The sequence below is a fragment of the Vigna unguiculata genome, chromosome 11, assembly GCF_004118075.2.
Source record: "Vigna unguiculata cultivar IT97K-499-35 chromosome 11, ASM411807v1, whole genome shotgun sequence".
In the NCBI taxonomy this organism is placed as follows: domain Eukaryota; kingdom Viridiplantae; phylum Streptophyta; class Magnoliopsida; order Fabales; family Fabaceae; genus Vigna; species Vigna unguiculata.
The window spans coordinates 3,420,036-3,444,337 of record NC_040289.1 but is presented as its reverse complement, the minus strand read 5'-3'; the positions used below and the strand labels follow the sequence as shown (position 1 = coordinate 3,444,337).

Below are 24,302 nucleotides of genomic sequence, written 5' to 3'. Positions count from 1 at the left end.
TTGAAAATATTTGATTGTCAACCAAAGTGTCGATCTACATTTAAAACGAGAACAAAAAGAAAAATTGCAAGCGATACAATGGTATGAAGCGAGAGAGAAAGAAAGGAAAAGAGACAACACCATGCGTTTGTTAAGAAATGTAAAGAGATACAAAGTTGTGACTGTGTGTTAGTGCATTGTAACCACATTTTTTATAAATGTTGGTATAGTTTATCATTTATGCAATGTAATGTAAAAGTCCCACATTGTGTAGAATGTGAAAGAAAAGAAAATTTATATAGTTGATGACAAGGTTGTGTTCTCGCCGAGCTAAATAATAAGAGCTTGTAACCCAAGTGGGGGCATGAAGGTGATGGAACAACTTTGTGGCTCCTTGGTTGGAGTTGTGGATGCTAAAAGCCGACTTGCCCATTCCAAATTGGGAGTTGGGTGATGGAACTTGTACGAAGGCATAAGTTTCATCTCTCTTAGACAAGAGGGCACTGCGTAAGGCTGGTTTCACAGAGCAACGATTACCTCTACCTCCCAATAGTGGAGGGATAACAAGTTTGGTTGCAACCACCCTCTAAAAAATTACCTAGGTAGCCACACTTGATTGGACCATCACCTTTTTCCATCTTTTATTCACTATTGCTTTACATTTGAGATATTTCTTAACACCTCTCTCTAATATCTTATTTTCCTTTTAAAGTTGTTATAGTTGATTTTGATTCCCTCAACGTAACATATGTTACAAAGTATAACAATTTTATACTAACAAACTTTGTTTTTCTAAGCAAAACATTATTTCATTAAAATTCTTTTAATATATTGTTGTTACCTATATTAGATACATTTTGTACATTGTTTTGGAGTATAAAGGTAGCATTTTGATATAATTAACATCATTTTTTTAAGTTTCTAACCAAATATGTTTTGATATGTTTGAATGAGTATTTCTGAGTTTATATATAAAACTAAAAATCAATGAATAAAAGATTACACATATTGTCCGGATTGAACTAGTTCAATTTTTGGTTAAATTAATCGATTGTTAAGAGATTATACTAGTTGATAGATTGTTTTGCTCTTGAATAATTGACTATAATGATGAATAAAAAATTATTCCAGGAAACTATATAGTATAAAAAGTTTCTAGGTTTCTAGTATAAAAAGTGGTACATGTATAATTTTAATGTAAATTTCTGAAAAGATTTAAAATTGGTACATAGAAATAATAAAAATGAAACAATGGAGTTGACATGTTGTTATATTGCGACACTGTGGAGAACAACAGTTTCAATAGTAAGTCCAGGTCCAAAACCAAATAAGACACCCCACTCAAGTCCTTCACCAGTGGTTTTAAGTCCATTTTCAGTCGATTTCCTCCTCATCTCATCCAAGATGAAAAGCACACATGCACTTGACATGTTCCCATAGTCACTAAGCACATCTCTAGTGGCCTTCATCTTTTCAGCTTTGAGACCCAACTTTTGCTCAACTTGGTCCAAAATTGCAGGTCCACCAGGGTGTGCAATCCAGAAGATGGAGTTGTAATCTGAGATGTTCAATGGGTTGAAGGCCTCAGAAAGTGCCTTCCCAATGTTCTTCGAGACAATCCCAGGGACATCCTTAAGGAGGTGAAACGTGAGTCCAACTTCACGAAGGTGGCCATCAATGGCACCGTCACTGTCTGGAGCAATGGTTTGTGCAGTCCAAACCAGCTCAAACAATGGCTTCTCAATTTGTGGAATCGGGTCAGAACCAACGATCACCGCAGCTGCTCCATCTCCAAACAATGCCTGTCCCACAAGACTGTCTAGGTGGGTGTCACTTGGGCCACGGAAGGTGACTGCAGTGATCTCAGAACACACGACAAGCACACGGGCATCCTTGTTGTTCTCAGCCAAATCCTTGGCCAATCGAAGAACCGTGCCTCCTGCAAAACAACCTTGTTGGTACATCATGTACCTCTTCACAGAAGGGCGAAGTCCCAAGAGTTTGGTGAGTTGATAATCAGCACCAGGCATGTCGACGCCACTTGTGGTACAAAAGATCAAGTGTGTAATCTTTGACTTTGGCTGCCCCCACTCCTTTATGGCCTTCACTGCAGCCTCTTTCCCTAGCTTTGGCACCTCTACCACCACTATGTATTGCCTAGCATCCAAAGAAGGTGCCATGTAAGCACACATGTTAGGATTCTCCTTCAAGATGTCCTCGGTGAGATGCATGTATCTCTTCTTGATCATGGACTTGTCGCCTGGAATATAGTGAAGGAAAGAACAATAATTAGATTGAATGAACAAGAGTTATGTGAAGTAAATATTGATAGATGGTATTCTGAACTTACACATGCGCTGGAATTTCTCTTTGAGGTCAGTCATGTGTTCACTATTTGTGATTCTGAAGTAGTAATCGGGATAGGTGCTTTGATCAATACAGTTTGATGGAGTTGCAGTTCCAATGGCAAGGATGGTTGCTGGGCCTTCTGCCCGTTGAGCCTGGCGGATCTCGGATACACTCACCATCTCAGTTTTCTTTAACAAAACTTAACAAAGTGGAGATGTTAATGAGGGAATTTGGAACCGAATCAAGCCGTGCAAGTTTCACGAAGTCACAGCACTTTGGTGGTAGCGAGGATTCTTGCTTGGTTGCTGAAGTTGTGTGTTTGAAGATGTGGGAGGAGTTAGCTTGCGTTTTATATGCATGGAAGGGTGGTTGATTGGAAGCATATTCATGAGTTTGGTGGCATGTTTTGGAAGACCATCTCTCTATCACTCCTACGTTTTAGTCAAACTTGGTAGCTTAGCAGGAAAAGTCTACTGGTATGGTAGGTAGCCTTTTAAATTACATCAACGGCCACAATCAAATTAAACTAAAATCTATGTCTATAGTTTCGCCATGTCATCGAATCGCACACCACTTCTCTTCGTTTATTTTTATTGTATAATAATATGTATTTGGTGGTGACATCTTAGGTCGTGGTCAACCATCAACGAGCTCTACAAACCCATAAAAAAATTCATTTGTTTATTTATAATAAGTTTTAGATAACATTCTTGCACATGTCTATAAATTTCACACAATTAGATATAGAGTTAGGATTTATTTCCTCCTTATTAAGTCATATTCTATAAATTATAATTTTCTTTTTCAAATATATATGTCTATTTTTAGTCTGTAATTCTTTGTACACAATTCGTAAATTCTAAGTTCATAAATGGATTCTTTAGATATTAAAACTTAAGACTAGGTTCAAAAATTAACTGCTTTACTCATAAAATATTTACGCTAAAGTTATGTTTTTTTTTTTTATTGTTGTTTTGGTTTTAATTTTTTTATTTTATACGACTTTTTTGATGAACAACCTTGTATAAATTTTAAGTCAACTAATGGATAAAAATTTGAAATATATATAAGCAAAACACTAAAATATGCATAGCGAAACTATATTCATATCTTTTAAAAAGGTTAAGTGTGCATGACGAAATTTATCTAGATTATCTATATTATGAATGAAATATCACGATGTCATTTGATGTTTGAAACCAAAATCTACTAAAATATCACGATGTCATTTGATTATGATTTAAGTTTATGATAAATCTCGGAATTTTTAATTGAGTTCCTACAAAATTTTGTGGTATAAGTACTTAATAAATTTAATTTTTTCAATTGAGTATCTGTCATTAACTTGTTCTGTTAATTGGGAATATGGATATTAATTGCTTGACGTGGTTATTATCACGGTCCTAAATTGCGGTCATTGTAATTTTCTATTTTATTATTTTAAAATTTATAATTTTCAATTTTATTCATTTTTAATTTTGTAATTTTAATATTTTAATTCAAAATATAGTTAAGAAATTATGATTTTATAAAATATAAAATTACGATATATTTTGAATTTTTACTAAAGCAATAAAATCATAATTTTATAATTATATAATTTTAAATTAAAATAATAAAATTATAATTGACCAAGGATTTCATGCAAGATTTTTTTTTTTGTCTCAAAAACAACTAAAAATTCGTTTGGTTAAATGAAAGTATTTTTTGAGAACGTATGTATAAATTTTAAAATTTTAAAATAATTAAATAATAAAATGATATGTAGTGACTACTAAACAAGGTCATATGGCAAGATAATAACCACGTCAGATAATGTGATGATAACATCGATTGGTCAACTTCAATTTAGTTCAGACCAGATTCAGGATCATTATCATCTGTTTAATAACAGACTCTTGTAAGACGACTTCATTCATAATTTGTTCGATCTCTTCTAAAGGTTATTATATGACTCATGGTTGAGAATATCTATTTAATATCTTTCTTATTTGAATTAGTCTTTAAGAAATATTTATGTTTTTAAAAATATTTTTTAATTTACAAATTACTTAATTTTTTAGAATTAGAAAATCAAAATCAAAATATTGTAAGTATTTTATATTATACCAGCGTAACACAGGCGCTATCGCGCCTGTGTATATATATTAAAATTATATTTATTAAAAATTAAAAATAATATATTATAATAAAGTTAATATATTATATTAGTAGGTGATAATATTATAATGTTATTGAGTTAACATATATTAAAATTATATTTATTAAAAATTAAAAATAAAGTGAAATATATCAGAATAGATAAAAGAATAACCATCGATAAATAAAGAAGAAGAGAAGAAGCAGAGATATTTGATTTTATAAAAAATTTGTAAAAGTGGCATATTTGAACTTAAAATAAGATATAATCACATATTTGAACTTTGGAATTTATCTCCTAGAATTATATTTTTAGAAATTTTTTTATTGGCATAAAAATCTCTATCTACTTTTACAACGTGAAGAATAAGAAAAATGACAATTTTTAAGAGATAAGATGGTATGAAACATTGGGGAAAGAAAGGAAAAAGAGACATTAACATGCATTTATTAAGAAATGTAAAGAGATACAAAGTTATGAATGTGTGTTAGTGCAGTGGAATCATATTTTTGCATAAGGGTTGGTATAGTTTATAATTTATGCAATGTAATGTAAAAGTCCCACATAGTCTAGAATGTGAAAGGAAAGAAACTTTATATAGTGGATGACAAGGTTTTGTTCTCACCGAGCTATGTAACAAGAGCTTGTAACCCAAGTGGGGGCATGAAGGTGATGGAACAACTTTGTGACTCCTTGGTTGGAGTTATGGATGCTAAAATTTGGCTTGCCCATTCCAAGTTGAGAGTTGGTGGTTGCACAGACAAGTTGTTGCAACCACCCTCCAAAAAATTACCTCGGTAACCACACTTAATTGAACAATCACATTTTTCGATTTTTTATTTAACATTACTTTACTTTTGAGATATTTCTTAACATCTTTATCTATTATCTTATTTTCCTTTTAAAGTTGTTAGAATTGATTCCCTCAATGTGACATATATGAATATTGTTGATATAATTTCTATTTTTGATTTTGGAATAAGATATAAACACATATTTGAATTTTGGAATTCATCTATTAGAATTCTAGTTTTAGAAAATAATTTTGGGAAATATTTGATTGACAAAAAAATGTTTATCTACGTTCAAAACAAGAGTGAAATAGAAAATGACAATTTCTAAGAGATATGATGGTATGAAACGAGTGGGAAAGAACGAAAAAGAGACATTAACATGTATTTATTAAGAAATGAAAAGAGATACAAAGTTATGAATGTTTGCTAGTGTAGTGGAACCATATTTTTGCATAAGGGTTGGTATAGTTTACCATTTATGCAATGTAATGTAAAAGTCCCACATAGTGTAGAATGTGAAAGGAAAGAAATTTTATATAGTGCATGACAAGGTTGTGTTCTCGCCGAGCTAAGTAACAAGAGCTTGTAACCCAAGTGGGGGCATGAAGGTGATGGAACAACTTTGTGGCTCCTTGGTTGGAGTTATGGATGCTAAAATCTGGCTTGCCCATTCCAAGTTGAGAGTTGGGTGATGGGACTTGTGCGAAGGCATAGGTCTCAACTCTCTTAGACAAGAGGGCACTGCGTGAGGTTGGTTTCACAGTGGAGGGATAAGAAGTTGTTGTAACCACCCTCCAAAAAATTACCTCGGTAGCCACACTTAATTGAACCATCACATTTTTCCATTTTTTATTTATCATTACTTTACTTTTGAGATATTTCTTAACATCTCTATCCATTATCTTATTTTCCTTTTAAAGTTGTTATACTTGATTCCCTCAATGTAACATATATGAATATGGTTGATATAACTTCTATTTTTTATTTTGGAATAAGATATAAACACATATTTGAAGTTTGGAATTCATTATTAGAATTCTAATTTTGGAAAATATTTTTGGGAAATATTTGATTGACAAAAAAAATGTTTATCTACGTTTACAACAAGAGTGAAATAAAAAATGACAATTTCTAAGAGATGTAATGGTATGAAAATAATGGGAAAGAAAGAAAAAGAGACGTTAACATGCATTTATTAAAAAATGTAAAGAGATACAAAGTTTTGAATGTGTGTCAGTGCAATCGAACCCCATTTTTTCATAAGGGTTAGTATTGTTTACCATTTATGCAATGTAATGTAAAAGTCCCACATAGTGTAGAATGTGAAAGGAAAGAAACTTAATATAGTGGATGACAAGGTTGTGTTCTTGTCGAGCTAAGTAACAAGAGCTTGTAACCCAAGTGGGGGCATGAAGGTGATGGAACAACTTTGTGGCTGGTTTCACAGAGCAACGATTACCTCTACCTCTCAATAGTGGAGGGATATCAAGTTGTTGCAACCACCCTCCAAAATATTACCTTTGAGATATTTATTAAGATCTCTCTCTAATATCTTAGTTTCCTTTTAAAGGTTTTATAGTTGATTCCGTCAATGTAAAATATATGAATTTGGTTGATATAACTTCTATTTTGAATTTTGGAATGAGATATAAACACATATTTGAATTTTGGAATTCATCTATTAGAATTCTTTTTTTAGAAAATAATTTTGGAGAATATTTGAATGACAAAAAAAATGTCCATCTTCATTTAAGACGAGAACAAAATAAAAAATGACAATTTATAAGAGATATTATGGTATGAAACAAGGGGGAAAGAAAGAAAAAGAGACGGTAACATGCATTTATTAAGAAATGTAAGGAGATACAAATTTATGAATGTGTGTTAGTGCATTAGAACCACATTTATTCATAAGGGTTGGCATAGTTTACCATTTATGCAATGTAATGTATTGTAAAAGTCTAACATTGTGTAGAATATGGAAGAAAAGAACCTTTATATAGTGGATGAGAATGTTGTGTTCATACCAAACTAAGTAACATGAGCTTGTAACCCAAGTTGGGGAATAAGGTGATGGAACAAATTTGTATCTCCTTAGTTGTAGTTGTGGATGCTAAAAGTTGTTTTTGCAATCATAGTGGTGGAAGGTTGACAAGTTGTTGCAACCACCCTCCAAAAAAATGACTTGGCCACTTGGACCATCGCCTTTTTTCATTGAGTTTCTATTCAACATTGCTTTACTTTTTAGATATTTCTTAGCACCTCTCTCTAACATCTAATTTTCCCTTTAAAGTTGTTATAATTTATTCTCTAAATGTAACATATATGAATATGATCCATATAACTTCTACAACAGTGTTCATGTATGTGCATTACTTTTTTATACTGTTATAGCTTGTTTATCATATACAAATTATACTAAACTCGACTTTTATACATCATTACTAACAAACTATATTTTTATAACCTCATTACTATTTTCTTAAAATTCCTTTAATGTGTTATTTAAAATAATCGATTGTTAAAAGATAGGAAATGTATTAGTTGATAGGTTGTTTTTGCTCTCGAGTAATCGATTATAATGATGAATAATAAATAATTATGGGAAACTATATTTGAAAAATAGGTTGTAGGTTATAGTATAAATGAGTATTACATGTATAATTTTAATGTAAATTACAAACAAGAATGAAAATTGGTACACAAAAATAATAAAAATGAAATAATGGAGTTGGCAAGGTGTTATATTGCGACACTATGGAGAACAACAGTCTCAATAGTAAGTCCAGGTCCAAAACCAAACAAGACACCCCATTCAAGTCCTTCACCTGTGGTTTTGAGTCCATTTTTAGCTGATTTCCTCCTCATCTCATCCAAGATGAAAAGCACACATGCACTTGACATGTTCCCATACTCACTAAGCACATCTCTAGTGGCCTTCATTTTTTCAGCTTTGAGACCCAACTTTTCCTCAACTTGGTCCAAAATTGCAGGTCCACCAGGGTGTGCAATCCAGAAGATGGAGTTGTAGTCAGAGATGTTCAATGGGTTGAAAGCCTCAGAAAGTGCCTTCCCAATGTTCTTCGAGACAATCCCAGGAACATCCTTAAGGAGGTGAAACGTGAGTCCAACTTCACGAAGGTGGCCATCAATGGCACCGTCACTGTCTGGAGCAATGGTTTGTGCAGTCCAAACCAGCTCAAACAATGGCTTCTCAATTTGTGGAATTGGGTCAGAACCAACGATCACCGCAGCTGCTCCATCTCCAAACAATGCCTGTCCCACAAGACTGTCTAGGTGGGTGTCACTTGGGCCACGGAAGGTGACTGCAGTGATCTCAGAACACACGACAAGCACACGGGCAGCCTTGTTGTTCTCAGCCAAATCCTTGGCCAATCGAAGAACCGTGCCTCCTGCAAAACAACCTTGTTGGTACATCATGTACCTCTTCACAGAAGGACGAAGTCCCAAGAGTTTGGTGAGTTGGTAATCAGCACCAGGCATGTCGACACCACTGGTGGTGCAAAAGATCAAGTGTGTAATCTTTGACTTTGGCTGTCCCCACTCTTTTATGGCCTTCACTGCAGCTTCTTTCCCTAGCTTTGGCACCTCTACCACCACTATGTCTTGCCTAGCATCCAAAGAAGGTGCCATGTAAGCACACATGTTAGGATTCTCCTTCAAGATGTCCTCGGTGAGATGCATGTATCTCTTCTTGATCATGGACTTGTCGCCTGGAATATAGTGAAGCAAAGAACAATAATTAGATTGAATGAACAAGAGTTATGTGAAGTGAATATTGGTAGATGGTATTCTGAACTTACACATGCGCTGGAATTTCTCTTTGAGCCCAGTCATGTGCTCACTGTTTGTGATTCTGAAGTAGTAATCGGGATATGTGCTTTGATCAATACAGTTTGATGGAGTTGCAGTTCCAATGGCAAGGATGGTTGCTGGGCCTTCTGCCCGTTGAGCCTGGCGGATCTCGGATACACTCACCATCTCAGTTTTCTTCAACAAAACTTAACAAAGTGGGGATGTTGATGAGGGAATTTGGAACCGAATCAAGCAGTGCAAGTTTCACGAAGTGACAGCACTTTGGTGGTAGCGAGGGTGGTTGCTTGGTTGCTGAAGTTGTGTGTTTGAAGATGTGGGAGGAGTTAGCTTGCGTTTTATATGCATGGAAGGGTGGTTGATTGGAAGCATATTCATGAGTTTGGTGGCATGTTTTGGAAGACCATCTCTCTATCACTCCTACGTTTTAGTCAAACTTGGTAGCTTAGCAGGAAAAGTCTACTGGTATGGCTGGTAGCCTTTTAAATTACATCAACGGCCACAATCAAATGAAACTAAAATCTATGCTTATAGTTTCGCCATGTCATCGGGTATCACTCTCTTGTTTTTGGATCGCACACCACCTCTCTTCTTCATTTTTATTGTATAATAATACGTAGTTGGTGGTGCATATTAGGTCATGGTCAACCACAAATGAATATTAAAAAAATTCATTTTTTATTTATAATATAAGTTTTATATAACATTTTTGCGTATGTTTTCAAAAGTAACCACATTGGACAAAAACAAAATTACGTCTATGTCTCCACCACCATGAATAAATGACTCTTTTTGCTTTATTCGATTCAAGGTTGGAGGCTGTAGGATAAGTAGCTGTGTCTCATCTAAGATGAGATGCACATGATTGTATTAATATATATATATATATATATATATATATATATATATATATATATATATATATATATATATATATATATATTTATAGAGTTTTGATGTATATACAATTTTAATGAGACATTAACATTAATATTAAATGGAGCATCTTACTAATTTGACTTGCTTTTTATATGCATGTATAAAGTTCAGCCATACAAACATGCTTAGTAAAAATAAATTCATATTTTTTAATATGTGTATATTAATCTATAACCGCATGTGGGACTTACAACATCATCTATTATAGTGTGACAAGTAAAATTATAAAATAAAACTATATAAAAAATGTGCCAAGTAAAATTATAGAATAAAACTATGTAAAAGATAAAGAAGGATAACTGGTTATAAATTTATACCGAATATATATTTTGAATCAAATACATCAATTTAATTCAACCTCGTCCTGTATAATATCTCAATGCTCTATCAGGCTAGAAACATCAATTCTAATAAATAAAAAATAATTTACAAATATTTTTCAAAACACTAATATTCAACATGTGTCACCAAAAACCATTACCTAATTTATTTTAATCATTCTTTTTATCTAAACATGGACCTAATTTTCATATAGTGAAGATAAGTTTATTGCACAAAAATAAGGTATAATTAGTCGTATAGTACCCAGTTTGGGGCTAGGGTGTCAAATAGGTACCCGGTTTTAAAAAAAAGTGTTAATTGCATCCCAACTTTTGAAAAAATACTTCAATTAGGTCCCTTTCAGACAGAGTTGACTAACGTTGTTAGTCAACGTGCCACATGTCAGTTTGTGATTTTTTTTATTTTTTTTTATATTTTTTATATTTTTTATAAATTTTTTGAAAAAATAAATAAAAATGCCACGTGTCAAGTCCCTGTGTGTGCCACGTGGCATTGTCAGTGCCACGTGACATTGTCAGTGCCACGTGTCAGTATCACTATCAGATGCCATTATGTTGATTTCGATTTAGTCCCCATATATGTTTTTTTTTGTTTCAATTTAGTACCTAAGTATGTGTATTTGAGTCAATTTTGTCCTAATTTTTTTTAATAATTAAAATCCATCAACTACTAATTATACGACTAATTATACCTATGGAATAATAATATAACAACTTACATCAACTACTAACATCCATATGTTTTAATTTATGTGATTTAGATTATAAGTTCAAAAAAATATATCCTTTCAATGAGTCATTGTAAATAAGACAAACTACACATTAATTAAACATATAATCTATCTGACTTCAAATAAATAAGATGACATACATCATTTCAATATTGTTTCATAATATTTATCCAAAAACGGTTAGAATAGTTTAAGTATGAGTCAAATTCTACATTGAATAGAATAGACAAAGTTAAACACTATATAAAAATAAAAACTCATAACACTATTGTTTTAAATTTTAGAATAAAAGTGGTATCAAATACCAAATACCTTATATGTATATAAGACCAATGTCATATATAACTATAGTCATGTATGAATATATATATATATATATATATATATATATATATATATATATATATATAAACCCATCAAAAAATAAGTTCAAGAATCTCAAATATTACATTATCAAATACTTACATTAATATATTTTGATTAATTAGAATCAAATAATACATTTAAGTTTACTTTTGGGTTGCTTGAGTGAATAATCATTGCTTGAGCAACTTTCACCATTTATAAAGACAAGGGAGTTTACAAAACATACCTCACTAAAGTTACAACATTCTTGTTTGAGTGAAAAGTCCTTGCTTTAACATCACACTAACACTTGAGTAGTACACTTTTAGAGAAGTAAGAATTACTATGATTTTTTTCTCATTTAAACTACAAACATGTCATTTAAGTGACATAAGAAAAGACATTTTAAAGGTTTATTTTTTTATTATTATTACATTGCACTTCGATGTTAGGCATGTAATTACTATACTATAATATTGGTTAACAAATTCAAATGTTTAAAATGTTAAGACAATGTTCTCTGATTTAAATTTGTCAAGAGTTGACTCCTTACCCACTAGGATTTAAAATTTTATGCTTCAGACGTTATTTAACCGCACTATACCTTTTAAGATTTTTTGATTGGAAAAAAATTAGAAAGAGTTTTTTCTTTCAATTTTTTGTTATAATTTGTGTTGCTGTTATTGAAGCAGCAACCGAACCAGCTCAATCAAATTATTAAACTAAATACTAGTACCATATCCAAAAGAGAACAAAATTAAATATTTGTAAAAGGAAAAAATGAGAACCAAAGTCTGATATTTATGACAGTTGACTTTTGCAAATGCCGTAAAGGAGGAGAATTTTTAGGCATGTCAATATGAGCCAAACTCATGAACCGACCTGGCTCACCACGGGTTTAAGCTGAATCGGGTTGAGAATTTTAAAAAATTTATGATAATAGGTTGAAACGGGTTTAGTTTACTTAATCCATGGGTTAGGTAGGTTCGAGTCGAGTTATAGTGAGTTGACCCACAACTCACCTAACTAAAAAAAAAACAAAATTTTAATCAGATGAAATTCCACCTAAAATGAATTAGAAACCCTAAATTTTTCATTTTTCCCTTTCTTTCTTCGCGTCAACAGAGAGACCTTCGTCTTCTTTGCCCACACCATACGCACAACTTTTTCTTCACGCACACTACACACAAAGACCTTCGTCTTCTTCATTTTATTTGTCGTTGGTGCTCTGGTGGTTGTTGTTCCTTGGTGCTCCTTTAATTTGTTTTTCCTGGTGCTCTTCTGCGTCTGTGTCGGTGGTTCTCCGTCTGCGTCGGTGGTGCTCCGTGTCTGTGTCGGTGGTGCTTCGTGTTAGTGGTTGTCTGCTTGTTAGTGCGATTGCTCTGCTTGGTGCTCCTCCGCGTGAGTGGTCATCAGAGTGAGACTGGTGTTTCATGTTTATGCCCCTTTGCGTGGTTGCTCCTTTGCTGCAATTGCTCTTCATCTAAGGTTCATTTCTTAATTTTTTTCTGAGCTATTGGAATGTTGTTCTGCTGTTTTATGTTTTTGATATATCCGTACTTTCTGGTTCTGATTTATGGAAAACATATTCACCTTGAATGGTTCTAAATTTTGCTTCTTTAATTAAAATTATAATCTAAAGTTTGAAGTGCATGAAAAAGTTTACCCACAAATTGATTTTTTTGCTTTGATTGAGACTTGTACATCGGAAGTTTGGAATTACTTTTCGAAAATTGGAGTTAAAGATGGAAAAGAGAAAGATAAATGTAATGCATGTGGGCAAGAGCATGTAATTAGTGGAACTAAAATAGGTACTTCAACATTATTGCGTCATTTGAAAAAAATGTAATGTTAGCCCAAAATATAATGATGTACAAGGAATGATAATTGACAATATGGGAAAGTTGAGGAGCAGGGAACTTGATCAAAAACATGTTCGTGAGATTATGACAATGGCTATTGTGAAACATGGTTTGCCATTTAAATTTGTAGAATACAAATGGATTAGAGAATTGCATTCATACTTGAACCCTGATGTAAAACATGTGAGTAGGAATACAACGGTCTTTGATTTATGGAAATTTCATCTTCAAATGAAGGAGAAGTTGAAACTTGAAATGCATCAATGTCATAACCGAATTTACTTAACATCATATTGTTGGTTACATGACTTTGAAAATATTGGTAAATTAATTTATATTACTTTCCAATATTTTCTTCATATCATACCAATTTTTGCTAATAAATTGTTTTGTTTTTGAAGATAAAGATAATGAAGATGTTCAAAAAGAAGAAGAAATTCTTCTAGACTTTTCTGTCTGTGACTCTAATGCACCTCATGATGGACAATAGTTATTGGAAGTAAGTAAGGGATGTTCACTGCAACTTAATGCATGTATTTCAATAAGAATTAGAAGATATTTTTACTATAATTTTTGGTTTCACCTGTTGCAGATTTTTTGTTTAACATTTGCTATTCCACTTTTAGGGATGCCACTGTCAATAAGAAGGGAGACATTTGAACATGTAATTTATGGCTTTTGTTTTGTAATTTAAAATCTGGATTGTTCTTGAGTTGAATTTGAATGATGAATCTAGGTTGTTATGTGAAACCACATTAGTTACATTCAGTGGCGGATCTTGACCAAAAATGTCGGAGGGGCCAAAATAATATAATTTTGAGATCATTAGATTCAATTATTAGTATAATGCTTCAAAAAATGACTTATTTAACTGAACATTTTTTATCATTAGTATAATGCTTCAAAATATGTGAAGAGGTAGAATCTATCTTGTTTTAATCAATAATTTCATTTTCATCACTCTTAAACGATTAATTTATTCTTTCATTATTTATCAATATACCTTTTTTGTAAATAATGCTAAAAATAATTGATCATAATCTAATAAAAAATTGAGACATGAAATTATTAAAAAAATATATATTTATTATTATTAATACATAATACACTATTTTTTTTATATTCATAAAAAAACTATACGAAAAGCTCATGAAATAAAAAAATAATGTTTTCATTATCAAGTAAGACAAGAGACGGGAAAGGAAGAGGATAAATGAGAAATATAACGAGTTTATGTCTAACTTTTTTTCAAAAAAAACAAAAAGAAGACGTATGAGAGTGAGAGATTATTACAATCTGTAAAAAAATAAAAATTATGTTAATAAATATTTGGTTTAATTACTCTTTTTATTCATGTTTTGGTTTAAAAATGTTAAGTTGGTCCTCCAATTTTTTTAGTCTCAATTTGATCCCGATTTTTGAAAAAACTAATGTAATTCGATCTTTTATGATAAATTTTGTTAAATTTCTCGAAACAGATCAATGATCTTTTCATTAAAATTGAGACTCTTAATATGAATAATTTGCTTTGTTGGTGTCATTAACCTAATCCTAGTGTCAATTTAAATAAAAACAGGGACCAAAAGAAAAATTAAACCTAAATTATTATTTTTTATTATATTTAATTTTATATTTACATCAAATGTTATGTTTAAATAAAAGAAATAAAAATAAAAAAATTTAATTTTTATTAATTTCTAATATATATTACCTACAATTTAAAAAATTTAAAAAATTTTAAATATTATATATATATATATATATATATATATATATATATATATATAAATCAAAATAAAATCAAAATTTTGGGGTGCCAAGACCCCTCCCTGCCCCCAAAAAACTCCGCCGCTGGTTACATTTCTGATTATGGAATTTGTCATGAGTCCATTTGGTTTTGATTATACTACTCTGTTGGGGTTAGCTTGATTTGTGTATCATTGTGTTACTAACTTTGAGCCCATTTGGTTTGATTATACTATTGTATTTGGGCTAGCATGGTTTGTGCATTAGTATGGTTACTTAACTTTTAGTTTTCATTACCTTTTTAACTTAGATTTCACTACAAGAATGACCAATTTTTATGTAACATATATTTGAAGCTTTTGAAGCTTGATGGTCGATTATTGACATTTTAGGAATAAGTCCAAAGAACATGTACATATAAAGTATTAATAATAGTGTTCAAGGCCTGCAAATGTTAGAAAATGATGTCAACCAATTTGTCTTGTAATTGGTTGTAACAATTATGCCTCTGATATATAACAGATCAATGTGGTGACAAAATATTTTATTATTTATCCTCCTTTATAGTATTCCTGAGATGTAGAAATGTTTTGTTGCAACCTTCTTGCTTTCCAACCGAGCTGGGTAATGCGAGCTTGGTGATTTAGGGAGACAAAAGGATTGATTTAAATAGATTAAAGGTTGAAATTTATTTTTATCTTTTTTAATTTTTAAAGAGGTTTGAGAGTTAATATTACCAAATATATTTTTGATGTTAAAAATAATCTAAAATTGTATTTAGATAAATTAAATTTATTTATACAGAATAGTTTTGGATGACATATTTTATGCATTGTTAAAGTGTAAGAATGAATTTGATATGAACTTTGAAATAGGAACAAATTACAAGTATTAAAAATATATTTAAACTCATTAATATTATATATATATATATATATATATATATATATATATATATATATATATATATATATAAATAAAAGAGATTGTTATATGAGTATCTTGTTAATTTGTTTTATTCATCTATAACAATATATAAAGGGGATTCCTTTTTTTTTGTCCACTTTTCAAAATACCGATTTTATTCTTTAAATATCATAATTTATTAAATTTTAAAAAATTGACCGTTACTTTTACAAATTTTTTATAAAATCAAATATCTCTGCTTCTTCTCTTCTTCTTTATTTATCGATGGTTATTCTTTTATCTATTCTGATATATTTCACTTTATTTTTAATTTTTAATAAATATAATTTTAATATATGTTAACTCAATAACATTATAATATTATCACCTACTAATATAATATATTAACTTTATTATAATATATTATTTTTAATTTTTAATAAATATAATTTTAATATATATACACAGGCGCGATAGCGCCTGTGTTACGCTGGTATAATATAAAATACTTACAATATTTTGATTTTGATTTTCTAATTCTAAAAAATTAAGTAATTTGTAAATTAAAAAATATTTTTAAAAACATAAATATTTCTTAAAGACTAATTCAAATAAGAAAGATATTAAATAGATATTCTCAACCATGAGTCATATAATAACCTTTAGAAGAGATCGAACAAATTATGAATGAAGTCGTCTTACAAGAGTCTGTTATTAAACAGATGATAATGATCCTGAATCTGGTCTGAACTAAATTGAAGTTGACCAATCGATGTTATCATCACATTATCTGACGTGGTTATTATCTTGCCATATGACCTTGTTTAGTAGTCACTACATATCATTTTATTATTTAATTATTTTAAAATTTTAAAATTTATACATACGTTCTCAAAAAATACTTTCATTTAACCAAACGAATTTTTAGTTGTTTTTGAGACAAAAAAAAAATCTTGCATGAAATCCTTGGTCAATTATAATTTTATTATTTTAATTTAAAATTATATAATTATAAAATTATGATTTTATTGCTTTAGTAAAAATTCAAAATATATCGTAATTTTATATTTTATAAAATCATAATTTCTTAACTATATTTTTGAATTAAAATATTAAAATTACAAAATTAAAAATGAATAAAATTGAAAATTATAAATTTTAAAATAATAAAATAGAAAATTACAATGACCGCAATTTAGGACCGTGATAATAACCACGTCAAGCAATTAATATCCATATTCCCAATTAACAGAACAAGTTAATGACAAATACTCAATTGAAAAAATTAAATTTATTAAGTACTTATACCACAAAATTTTGTAGGAACTCAATTAAAAATTCCGAGATTTATCATAAACTTAAATCATAATCAAATGACATCGTGATATTTTAGTAGATTTTGGTTTCAAACATCAAATGACATCGTGATATTTCATTCATAATATAGATAATCTAGATAAATTTCGTCATGCACACTTAACCTTTTTAAAAGATATGAATATAGTTTCGCTATGCATATTTTAGTGTTTTGCTTATATATATTTCAAATTTTTATCCATTAGTTGACTTAAAATTTATACAAGGTTGTTCATCAAAAAAGTCGTATAAAATAAAAAAATTAAAACCAAAACAACAATAAAAAAAAAAACATAACTTTAGCGTAAATATTTTATGAGTAAAGCAGTTAATTTTTGAACCTAGTCTTAAGTTTTAATATCTAAAGAATCCATTTATGAACTTAGAATTTACGAATTGTGTACAAAGAATTACAGACTAAAAATAGACATATATATTTGAAAAAGAAAATTATAATTTATAGAATATGACTTAATAAGGAGGAAATAAATCCTAACTCTATATCTAATTGTGTGAAATTTATAGACATGTGCAAGAATGTTATCTAAAACTTATTATAAATAAACAAATGAATTTTTTTATGGGTTTGTAGAGCTCGTTGATGGTTGACCACGACCTAAGATGTCACCACCAAATACATATTATTATACAATAAAAATAAACGAAGAGAAGTGGTGTGCGATTCGATGACATGGCGAAACTATAGACATAGATTTTAGTTTAATTTGATTGTGGCCGTTGATGTAATTTAAAAGGCTACCTACCATACCAGTAGACTTTTCCTGCTAAGCTACCAAGTTTGACTAAAACGTAGGAGTGATAGAGAGATGGTCTTCCAAAACATGCCACCAAACTCATGAATATGCTTCCAATCAACCACCCTTCCATGCATATAAAACGCAAGCTAACTCCTCCCACATCTTCAAACACACAACTTCAGCAACCAAGCAAGAATCCTCGCTACCACCAAAGTGCTGTGACTTCGTGAAACTTGCACGGCTTGATTCGGTTCCAAATTCCCTCATTAACATCTCCACTTTGTTAAGTTTTGTTAAAGAAAACTGAGATGGTGAGTGTATCCGAGATCCGCCAGGCTCAACGGGCAGAAGGCCCAGCAACCATCCTTGCCATTGGAACTGCAACTCCATCAAACTGTATTGATCAAAGCACCTATCCCAATTACTACTTCAGAATCACAAATAGTGAACACATGACTGACCTCAAAGAGAAATTCCAGCGCATGTGTAAGTTCAGAATACCATCTATCAATATTTACTTCACATAACTCTTGTTCATTCAATCTAATTATTGTTCTTTCCTTCACTATATTCCAGGCGACAAGTCCATGATCAAGAAGAGATACATGCATCTCACCGAGGACATCTTGAAGGAGAATCCTAACATGTGTGCTTACATGGCACCTTCTTTGGATGCTAGGCAAGACATAGTGGTGGTAGAGGTGCCAAAGCTAGGGAAAGAGGCTGCAGTGAAGGCCATAAAGGAGTGGGGGCAGCCAAAGTCAAAGATTACACACTTGATCTTTTGTACCACAAGTGGCGTCGACATGCCTGGTGCTGATTATCAACTCACCAAACTCTTGGGACTTCGCCCTTCTGTGAAGAGGTACATGATGTACCAACAAGGTTGTTTTGCAGGAGGCACGGTTCTTCGATTGGCCAAGGATTTGGCTGAGAACAACAAGGATGCCCGTGTGCTTGTCGTGTGTTCTGAGATCACTGCAGTCACCTTCCGTGGCCCAAGTGACACCCACCTAGACAGTCTTGTGGGACAGGCATTGTTTGGAGATGGAGCAGCTGCGGTGATCGTTGGTTCTGACCCGATTCCACAAATTGAGAAGCCATTGTTTGAGCTGGTTTGGACTGCACAAACCATTGCTCCAGACAGTGACGGTGCCATTGATGGCCACCTTCGTGAAGTTGGACTCACGTTTCACCTCCTTAAGGATGTCCCTGGGATTGTCTCGAAGAACATTGGGAAGGCACTTTCTGAGGCCTTCAACCCATTGAACATCTCTGATTACAACTCCATCTTCTGGATTGCACACCCTGGTGGACCTGCAATTTTGGACCAAGTTGAGCAAAAGTTGGGTCTCAAAGCTGAAAAGATGAAGGCCACTAGAGATGTGCTTAGTGACTATGGGAACATGTCAAGTGCATGTGTGCTTTTCATCTTGGATGAGATGAGGAGGAAATCGACTCAAAATGGACTTAAAACCACTGGTGAAGGACTTGAGTGGGGTGTCTTATTTGGTTTTGGACCTGGACTTACTATTGAAACTGTCGTTCTCCATAGTGTTGCTATATAACACCCTGTCAACTCCATTGTTTTATTTTTATTATTTTGATGTACCAATTTTCAATCTTGTTGGAGGTTATAATTTACATTAAAATTATACATGTAACACTCATATATACTATAACCTATAAACCACTTTTCAAACATAGTTTCCTGAATTATTATATATCATTTTAGTCAATTATTCCAAAGTGAAAACAATTTATTAATAAATACATTAACTAGAATAATTTATTAATAATCAATTATTTTAAATAAAAATTGAACCAATTCAATCGAGACAATATATCTAATTTTTTATTGATTCATTTTAACTTTATATACAAACTCGAAAATATTCATTCATATATATCAAAACATATTTTGTTAGTTTTGTTTTAATTATTACATTTCAAACTTAAAAAAAAATGTTAAATCTATCAAAATGATACCTTTTATAGTCCAAAACAATGTACAAAATGTAGTAACTGCAACACATTAAAAGAATTTTAATGCTCCAGTTAGAAAAATAAATTTTGTTAGTATTGAAGTATAAAAGTCGAGTTTAGTATAATTTGTGTATATCACAAACAAGCAATAATAAAGTATAAAAAAGTAATTCACATACCAGAATAATGTTTTAGAAGTTATATGCACCCGTGGCAGAACTTGCAGAAAAAATTTAGGGGTGTCAAATTAAATTTGTTATATATAATTTTTTTTAGTTAGAAAAAAAAGTTTTTCATTTTTTCTCCTCATTTCATCTGCTTAAAACAAACACATAATAGTAGAATTTAAAAAAATATGACTATTATTTGTTATTATATCATGATACCAAACCATTATATCATTTTATATCAACCCTTTGTACCTCATCAATTTGATTTTGTGGGTATTGCCAAATTTGAAGACGCTTTTCCCGGATCGCGTTCTAATGAATTTTTAAATTCATTATATATAATTCTAGGAACTTTAGACAACAGAAAACACAAAATCCCTAACTTTCATAATTAAGGGTTATAATAATTTAGGAAAAATTATAATTAGAGTTCCTACCATTTTCATAAAAGAATCCCTAAAATCATAATTAAGTTTATACTAATTTGAGATAAACTTAATTTGGAGAAACATCCTAAAAAGATTAATAAATTCATCATACATAAATCATAATAAGATACTAAACTTGATCTGTGAGAAATCATGTGAGAATTACTTCAATCTCAATCTATGTGTTCCCTAATTCCCTAAACTCTGTTTTCCCATCTATCTCTTTATATTTATTTCTCTTCACACACTTTCATGATAATTTACACGGTGAAAAAATCCTATAACCAAAAAAAATCCTAATCTCTTTTATAGATCAATGTTTCCATTAAATTTTTTATTTTATCTTTTATTATAATTTCCATAATATAAACTTAATATAAATAATATATAAATATAATTTAAAAAAAATATATAATATATATATATAATAAATTTAAAAAAAAAAATTTGGGGGAGTCGTGGCTCCCCTCTGTCCATGCATAGTTCCACCGTTGATATGCACCATATTCATATATGTTACATTGACGGAATAAAGTATAACAACTTTAAAAGGAAAATTAGATGTTAGAGAGATGTGCTAAGAAATATCTAAAAAATAAAGCAATGTTGAAAAAAAAAACAATGAAATATGAAAAAAAAGGTGATGGTTTGTCACCTTCATGCCCCCACATGGGTTACATTCTCTAGTTACTTAGATCAGCGAGAACTCAACCTTGTCATCTACTATATAAAGTTTTTTTTCTTTCACATTCTACACAATGTGAGACATTTACATTACATTGCATAAATTGTAAACTATACAAGCCCTTATGCAAAAATGTGGTTCCAATGCACTAGTACACATTCACAACTTTGTATCTTTTTACATATATCAATAAATGCATGTTATCGTCTTTCTTTCTTTCTTCCCCTCTCGTTTCATACTAACTTATCTATAACAAATTGTCATTTTATTTTGTTCTCATTTTAAATGTAGATGGACATTTTTTATGTCAATCAAATATTTTCCAAAAATATTTTCTAAATATAGAATTCTCAAAGATGAAATCCAAAATTCAAATATGTGCTTATATCTTAATTTAAGATTGATGAATGATATTCTTGGTCTATGAACTACTTTTACTTTTTGATAGCTTATTTTTAGTAAAAAGAAAAGGAAAAGAGGTAAGAGTTAATCCATCTTTGCTTGTGGATGAAGAACATAAAGATCACCAAAAAAAATCAATCCATTTGTTTCAATCTTTCTAAAATATATGATCATTTCAATTATTTACTAAATTGTTAGGCAACCCCTAAAATAATTTCTGATATTATTTCTTATTTTACATCTTCCTTCACATATATAATACCACAAATTTCCTTAAGAGATAGTTTCCTCTCCTTCAAATACTCATGATTTCATAATTGCGAAAACATATAGAATGATATAAATTTTTTTAAAATCTTTAGTTATCTAGTTCACTTCAATGCGATTCACTTATCATGAAATTGTTATATAATTTTTTGTGACTTAATTGTGGATATATGAAAACAAATTGCTATAAACAAATTTACATGTCAGGCTCACTCAAATAACTTGTCCAAATTGTCATGTTGAAAAATAATATTTTTTAAATGGAAATAATGGTATTCGAAATTCTATTCAATTAGACTTTCACCTTTTTTGTAAATATAAAATATACACTTCCTTTTAAAATTTTGTTTTAGGTTAAATATTTTGTCTCTGAACAAAATTAGAAAATTTACATATGGTGATAAATATATAAAAGTTCACTTTGATCTTTATATATATATATATATATATATATATATATATATTTTTTTTTTTCTATAAACTATTTATAAATTGTTGAAAATTTCCAATATTTAGGAGATTGCATAATTTTGTTTGTTATAGATGCAAGACTTATTTAATATCACTATTAATTTACCTTGTAATACTCTCATGAGTATTTTTTTTTTCTTCCTATAGAAGTGCTAAACTTTTAAGTTATTTGTTTTGTTACGTTTGACTAAATATCGTAGGTCATTCGGCGTATGAGGGTCCTCAAAAACTTGATATGCCAATTTTATCATCTATATCAATTCTATAATTGGTTGTGAGATTGGTCATGTAAGAAATAGATCTAGAATAGTCGCAAATAACAATATATCGTAGAATTCATAACTCTTAAACATTTTAATATCATATGTCATTCTACGAAATTCAATTTAATTTTTACTAGCATATGTAAACTCAAAAATACTCATTCAAACATATCAAACCATATTTCATTAGTTTTATTAATTTATTACATCTTAAACTTTAAAGGTTGTTAAATATATAAAGGTGATACATTTATAATCCAAAATAGTGTATAGAATATATAAGAATATAGGTAATTACATCACATTAAAACAATTTGAAGAAAAATAATATTTTGGTTAGAAAAAAGAAAGTTTGTGAAAAAAATGATGGTCCAAGAATGTGGGGCTGCCTAGGTATTTTTTTAAAGGGTGGGTGCAACAACTTGTTATCCCTCCACTATTGGGAGGTAGAGGTAATCGCTGTTCTGTGAAACCAGCCTCACGCAATGCCCTCTTGTCTAAGAGAGATGAGACCTATGCCTTCGCACAAGTCCCATCACCCAACTCTCAACTTGGAATGGGCAAGCCATCTTTTGGCATCCACAACTCCAACCAAGGAGCCTCAAAGTTGTTCCATCACCTTCATGCCCCCACTTGGTTTACAAGCTCTTGTTACATAGCTCGGCGAGAACACAACCTTTTCATCTACTATATAAAGTTTCTTTTCTTTCACATTCCACACAATGTGGGACTTTTACATTACATTGCCTAAATGGTAATCTATACCAACCCTTATGAAAAAAATATGGTTCAAATGCACTAACACACATTCACAACCTTGTATCTCTTTACATTTCTTAACAAATATGTTAACGTCGTCTCTGTTTCTCACTTTCCCTATCGTTTCATACTATCATGTCTCTTATAAATTGTCATTTTTATTTTTTTTCTCGTTTAAAATGTAGATGGACAATTAGGTGGTCAATCAAATATTTTCCAAAAATATTTTGTAAAACTAGAATTCTGAAAGATGAATTATATCTTAATTTAAGATTAATGAAGGATATTCTTGGTTTATGAACCATTTTTACTTTCTTGTAGCTTATTTAAAGAAAAAAATAAAAGGAAAAGAGGTAAAAGTTAAACACGCCTTGCTTATCAATGAAGAACACAAAGATCACAAAAGAAAAAAAAACTCAATCCATTGCTTTCTATGTTTCTAAAACATATTATCATTTCAACTATTTACTAGATTGTTAAGTAACCACTAAAATAATGTCTGATTTTGATTCTTATTTTGAATCTTTCTTCACGGGTACAATACTACAAATTGCTTTAATATATAGTTTGCTCTACATCAATATCCATGATTTCATAAAAGAAAAAAGGTAGATGGTTCAAGCACAATGTTCATGAATCACTTTTCAAGTTCTAGTAGTCTGTTACTCCCTTTCACAATTAGGAGTTGGTCATCCGGAGTTTAAGCACTCATTGCTCTTTTAAGACTGTGTGTACACAACAACCTTGTCCAATATCGTCAATGAAGAACCCACGTAGTTCTTCACACCGTG

General features: G+C 30.6%; 3 protein-coding genes across 3 annotated transcripts; 1 reads left to right on the top strand and 2 right to left on the bottom strand.

Moving 5' to 3' along the window:
- Window positions 1-1,166: 1,166 nt before the first annotated feature.
- On the bottom strand, window positions 1,167-2,649 carry LOC114168795 (chalcone synthase 17-like). The gene is made up of 2 exons (XM_028053747.1): window positions 2,330-2,649; window positions 1,167-2,239 (listed from the first exon to the last, which is right to left on the bottom strand). The coding sequence occupies exons 1-2, from the start codon at window positions 2,505-2,507 to the stop codon at window positions 1,248-1,250; spliced, it is 1,170 nt and encodes a 389-aa protein (XP_027909548.1). The 5' UTR covers window positions 2,508-2,649; the 3' UTR covers window positions 1,167-1,247.
- A 5,240-nt stretch (window positions 2,650-7,889) lies between these two features.
- On the bottom strand, window positions 7,890-9,442 carry LOC114168796 (chalcone synthase 17-like). Its single transcript, XM_028053748.1, has 2 exons — window positions 9,087-9,442; window positions 7,890-8,996 (listed from the first exon to the last, which is right to left on the bottom strand). Exons 1-2 carry the CDS (start codon window positions 9,262-9,264, stop codon window positions 8,005-8,007), a joined length of 1,170 nt encoding a protein of 389 aa, XP_027909549.1. The 5' UTR covers window positions 9,265-9,442; the 3' UTR covers window positions 7,890-8,004.
- Window positions 9,443-18,243: 8,801 nt separating this feature from the next.
- LOC114170449 (chalcone synthase 17-like) lies at window positions 18,244-19,678 on the top strand. Its single transcript, XM_028055922.1, has 2 exons — window positions 18,244-18,566; window positions 18,657-19,678. Exons 1-2 carry the CDS (start codon window positions 18,389-18,391, stop codon window positions 19,646-19,648), a joined length of 1,170 nt encoding a protein of 389 aa, XP_027911723.1. The 5' UTR covers window positions 18,244-18,388; the 3' UTR covers window positions 19,649-19,678.
- Window positions 19,679-24,302: the final 4,624 nt, after the last annotated feature.

What these genes read in the sequence shown, in the direction of transcription:
- LOC114170449 (XM_028055922.1), top strand. Translation starts at nt 18,389, where the DNA reads ATGGTGAGTGTATCCGAGATCCGCCAGGCTCAACGGGCAGAAGGCCCA. An exon ending in AGAGAAATTCCAGCGCATGT is followed by an intron (nt 18,567 to 18,656) that starts GTAAGTTCAGAA and finishes ACTATATTCCAG; the next exon opens with GCGACAAGTCCATGATCAAG.
- LOC114168795 (XM_028053747.1), bottom strand. Translation starts at nt 2,507, where the DNA reads ATGGTGAGTGTATCCGAGATCCGCCAGGCTCAACGGGCAGAAGGCCCA. An exon ending in AGAGAAATTCCAGCGCATGT is followed by an intron (nt 2,240 to 2,329) that starts GTAAGTTCAGAA and finishes ACTATATTCCAG; the next exon opens with GCGACAAGTCCATGATCAAG.
- LOC114168796 (XM_028053748.1), bottom strand. Translation starts at nt 9,264, where the DNA reads ATGGTGAGTGTATCCGAGATCCGCCAGGCTCAACGGGCAGAAGGCCCA. An exon ending in AGAGAAATTCCAGCGCATGT is followed by an intron (nt 8,997 to 9,086) that starts GTAAGTTCAGAA and finishes ACTATATTCCAG; the next exon opens with GCGACAAGTCCATGATCAAG.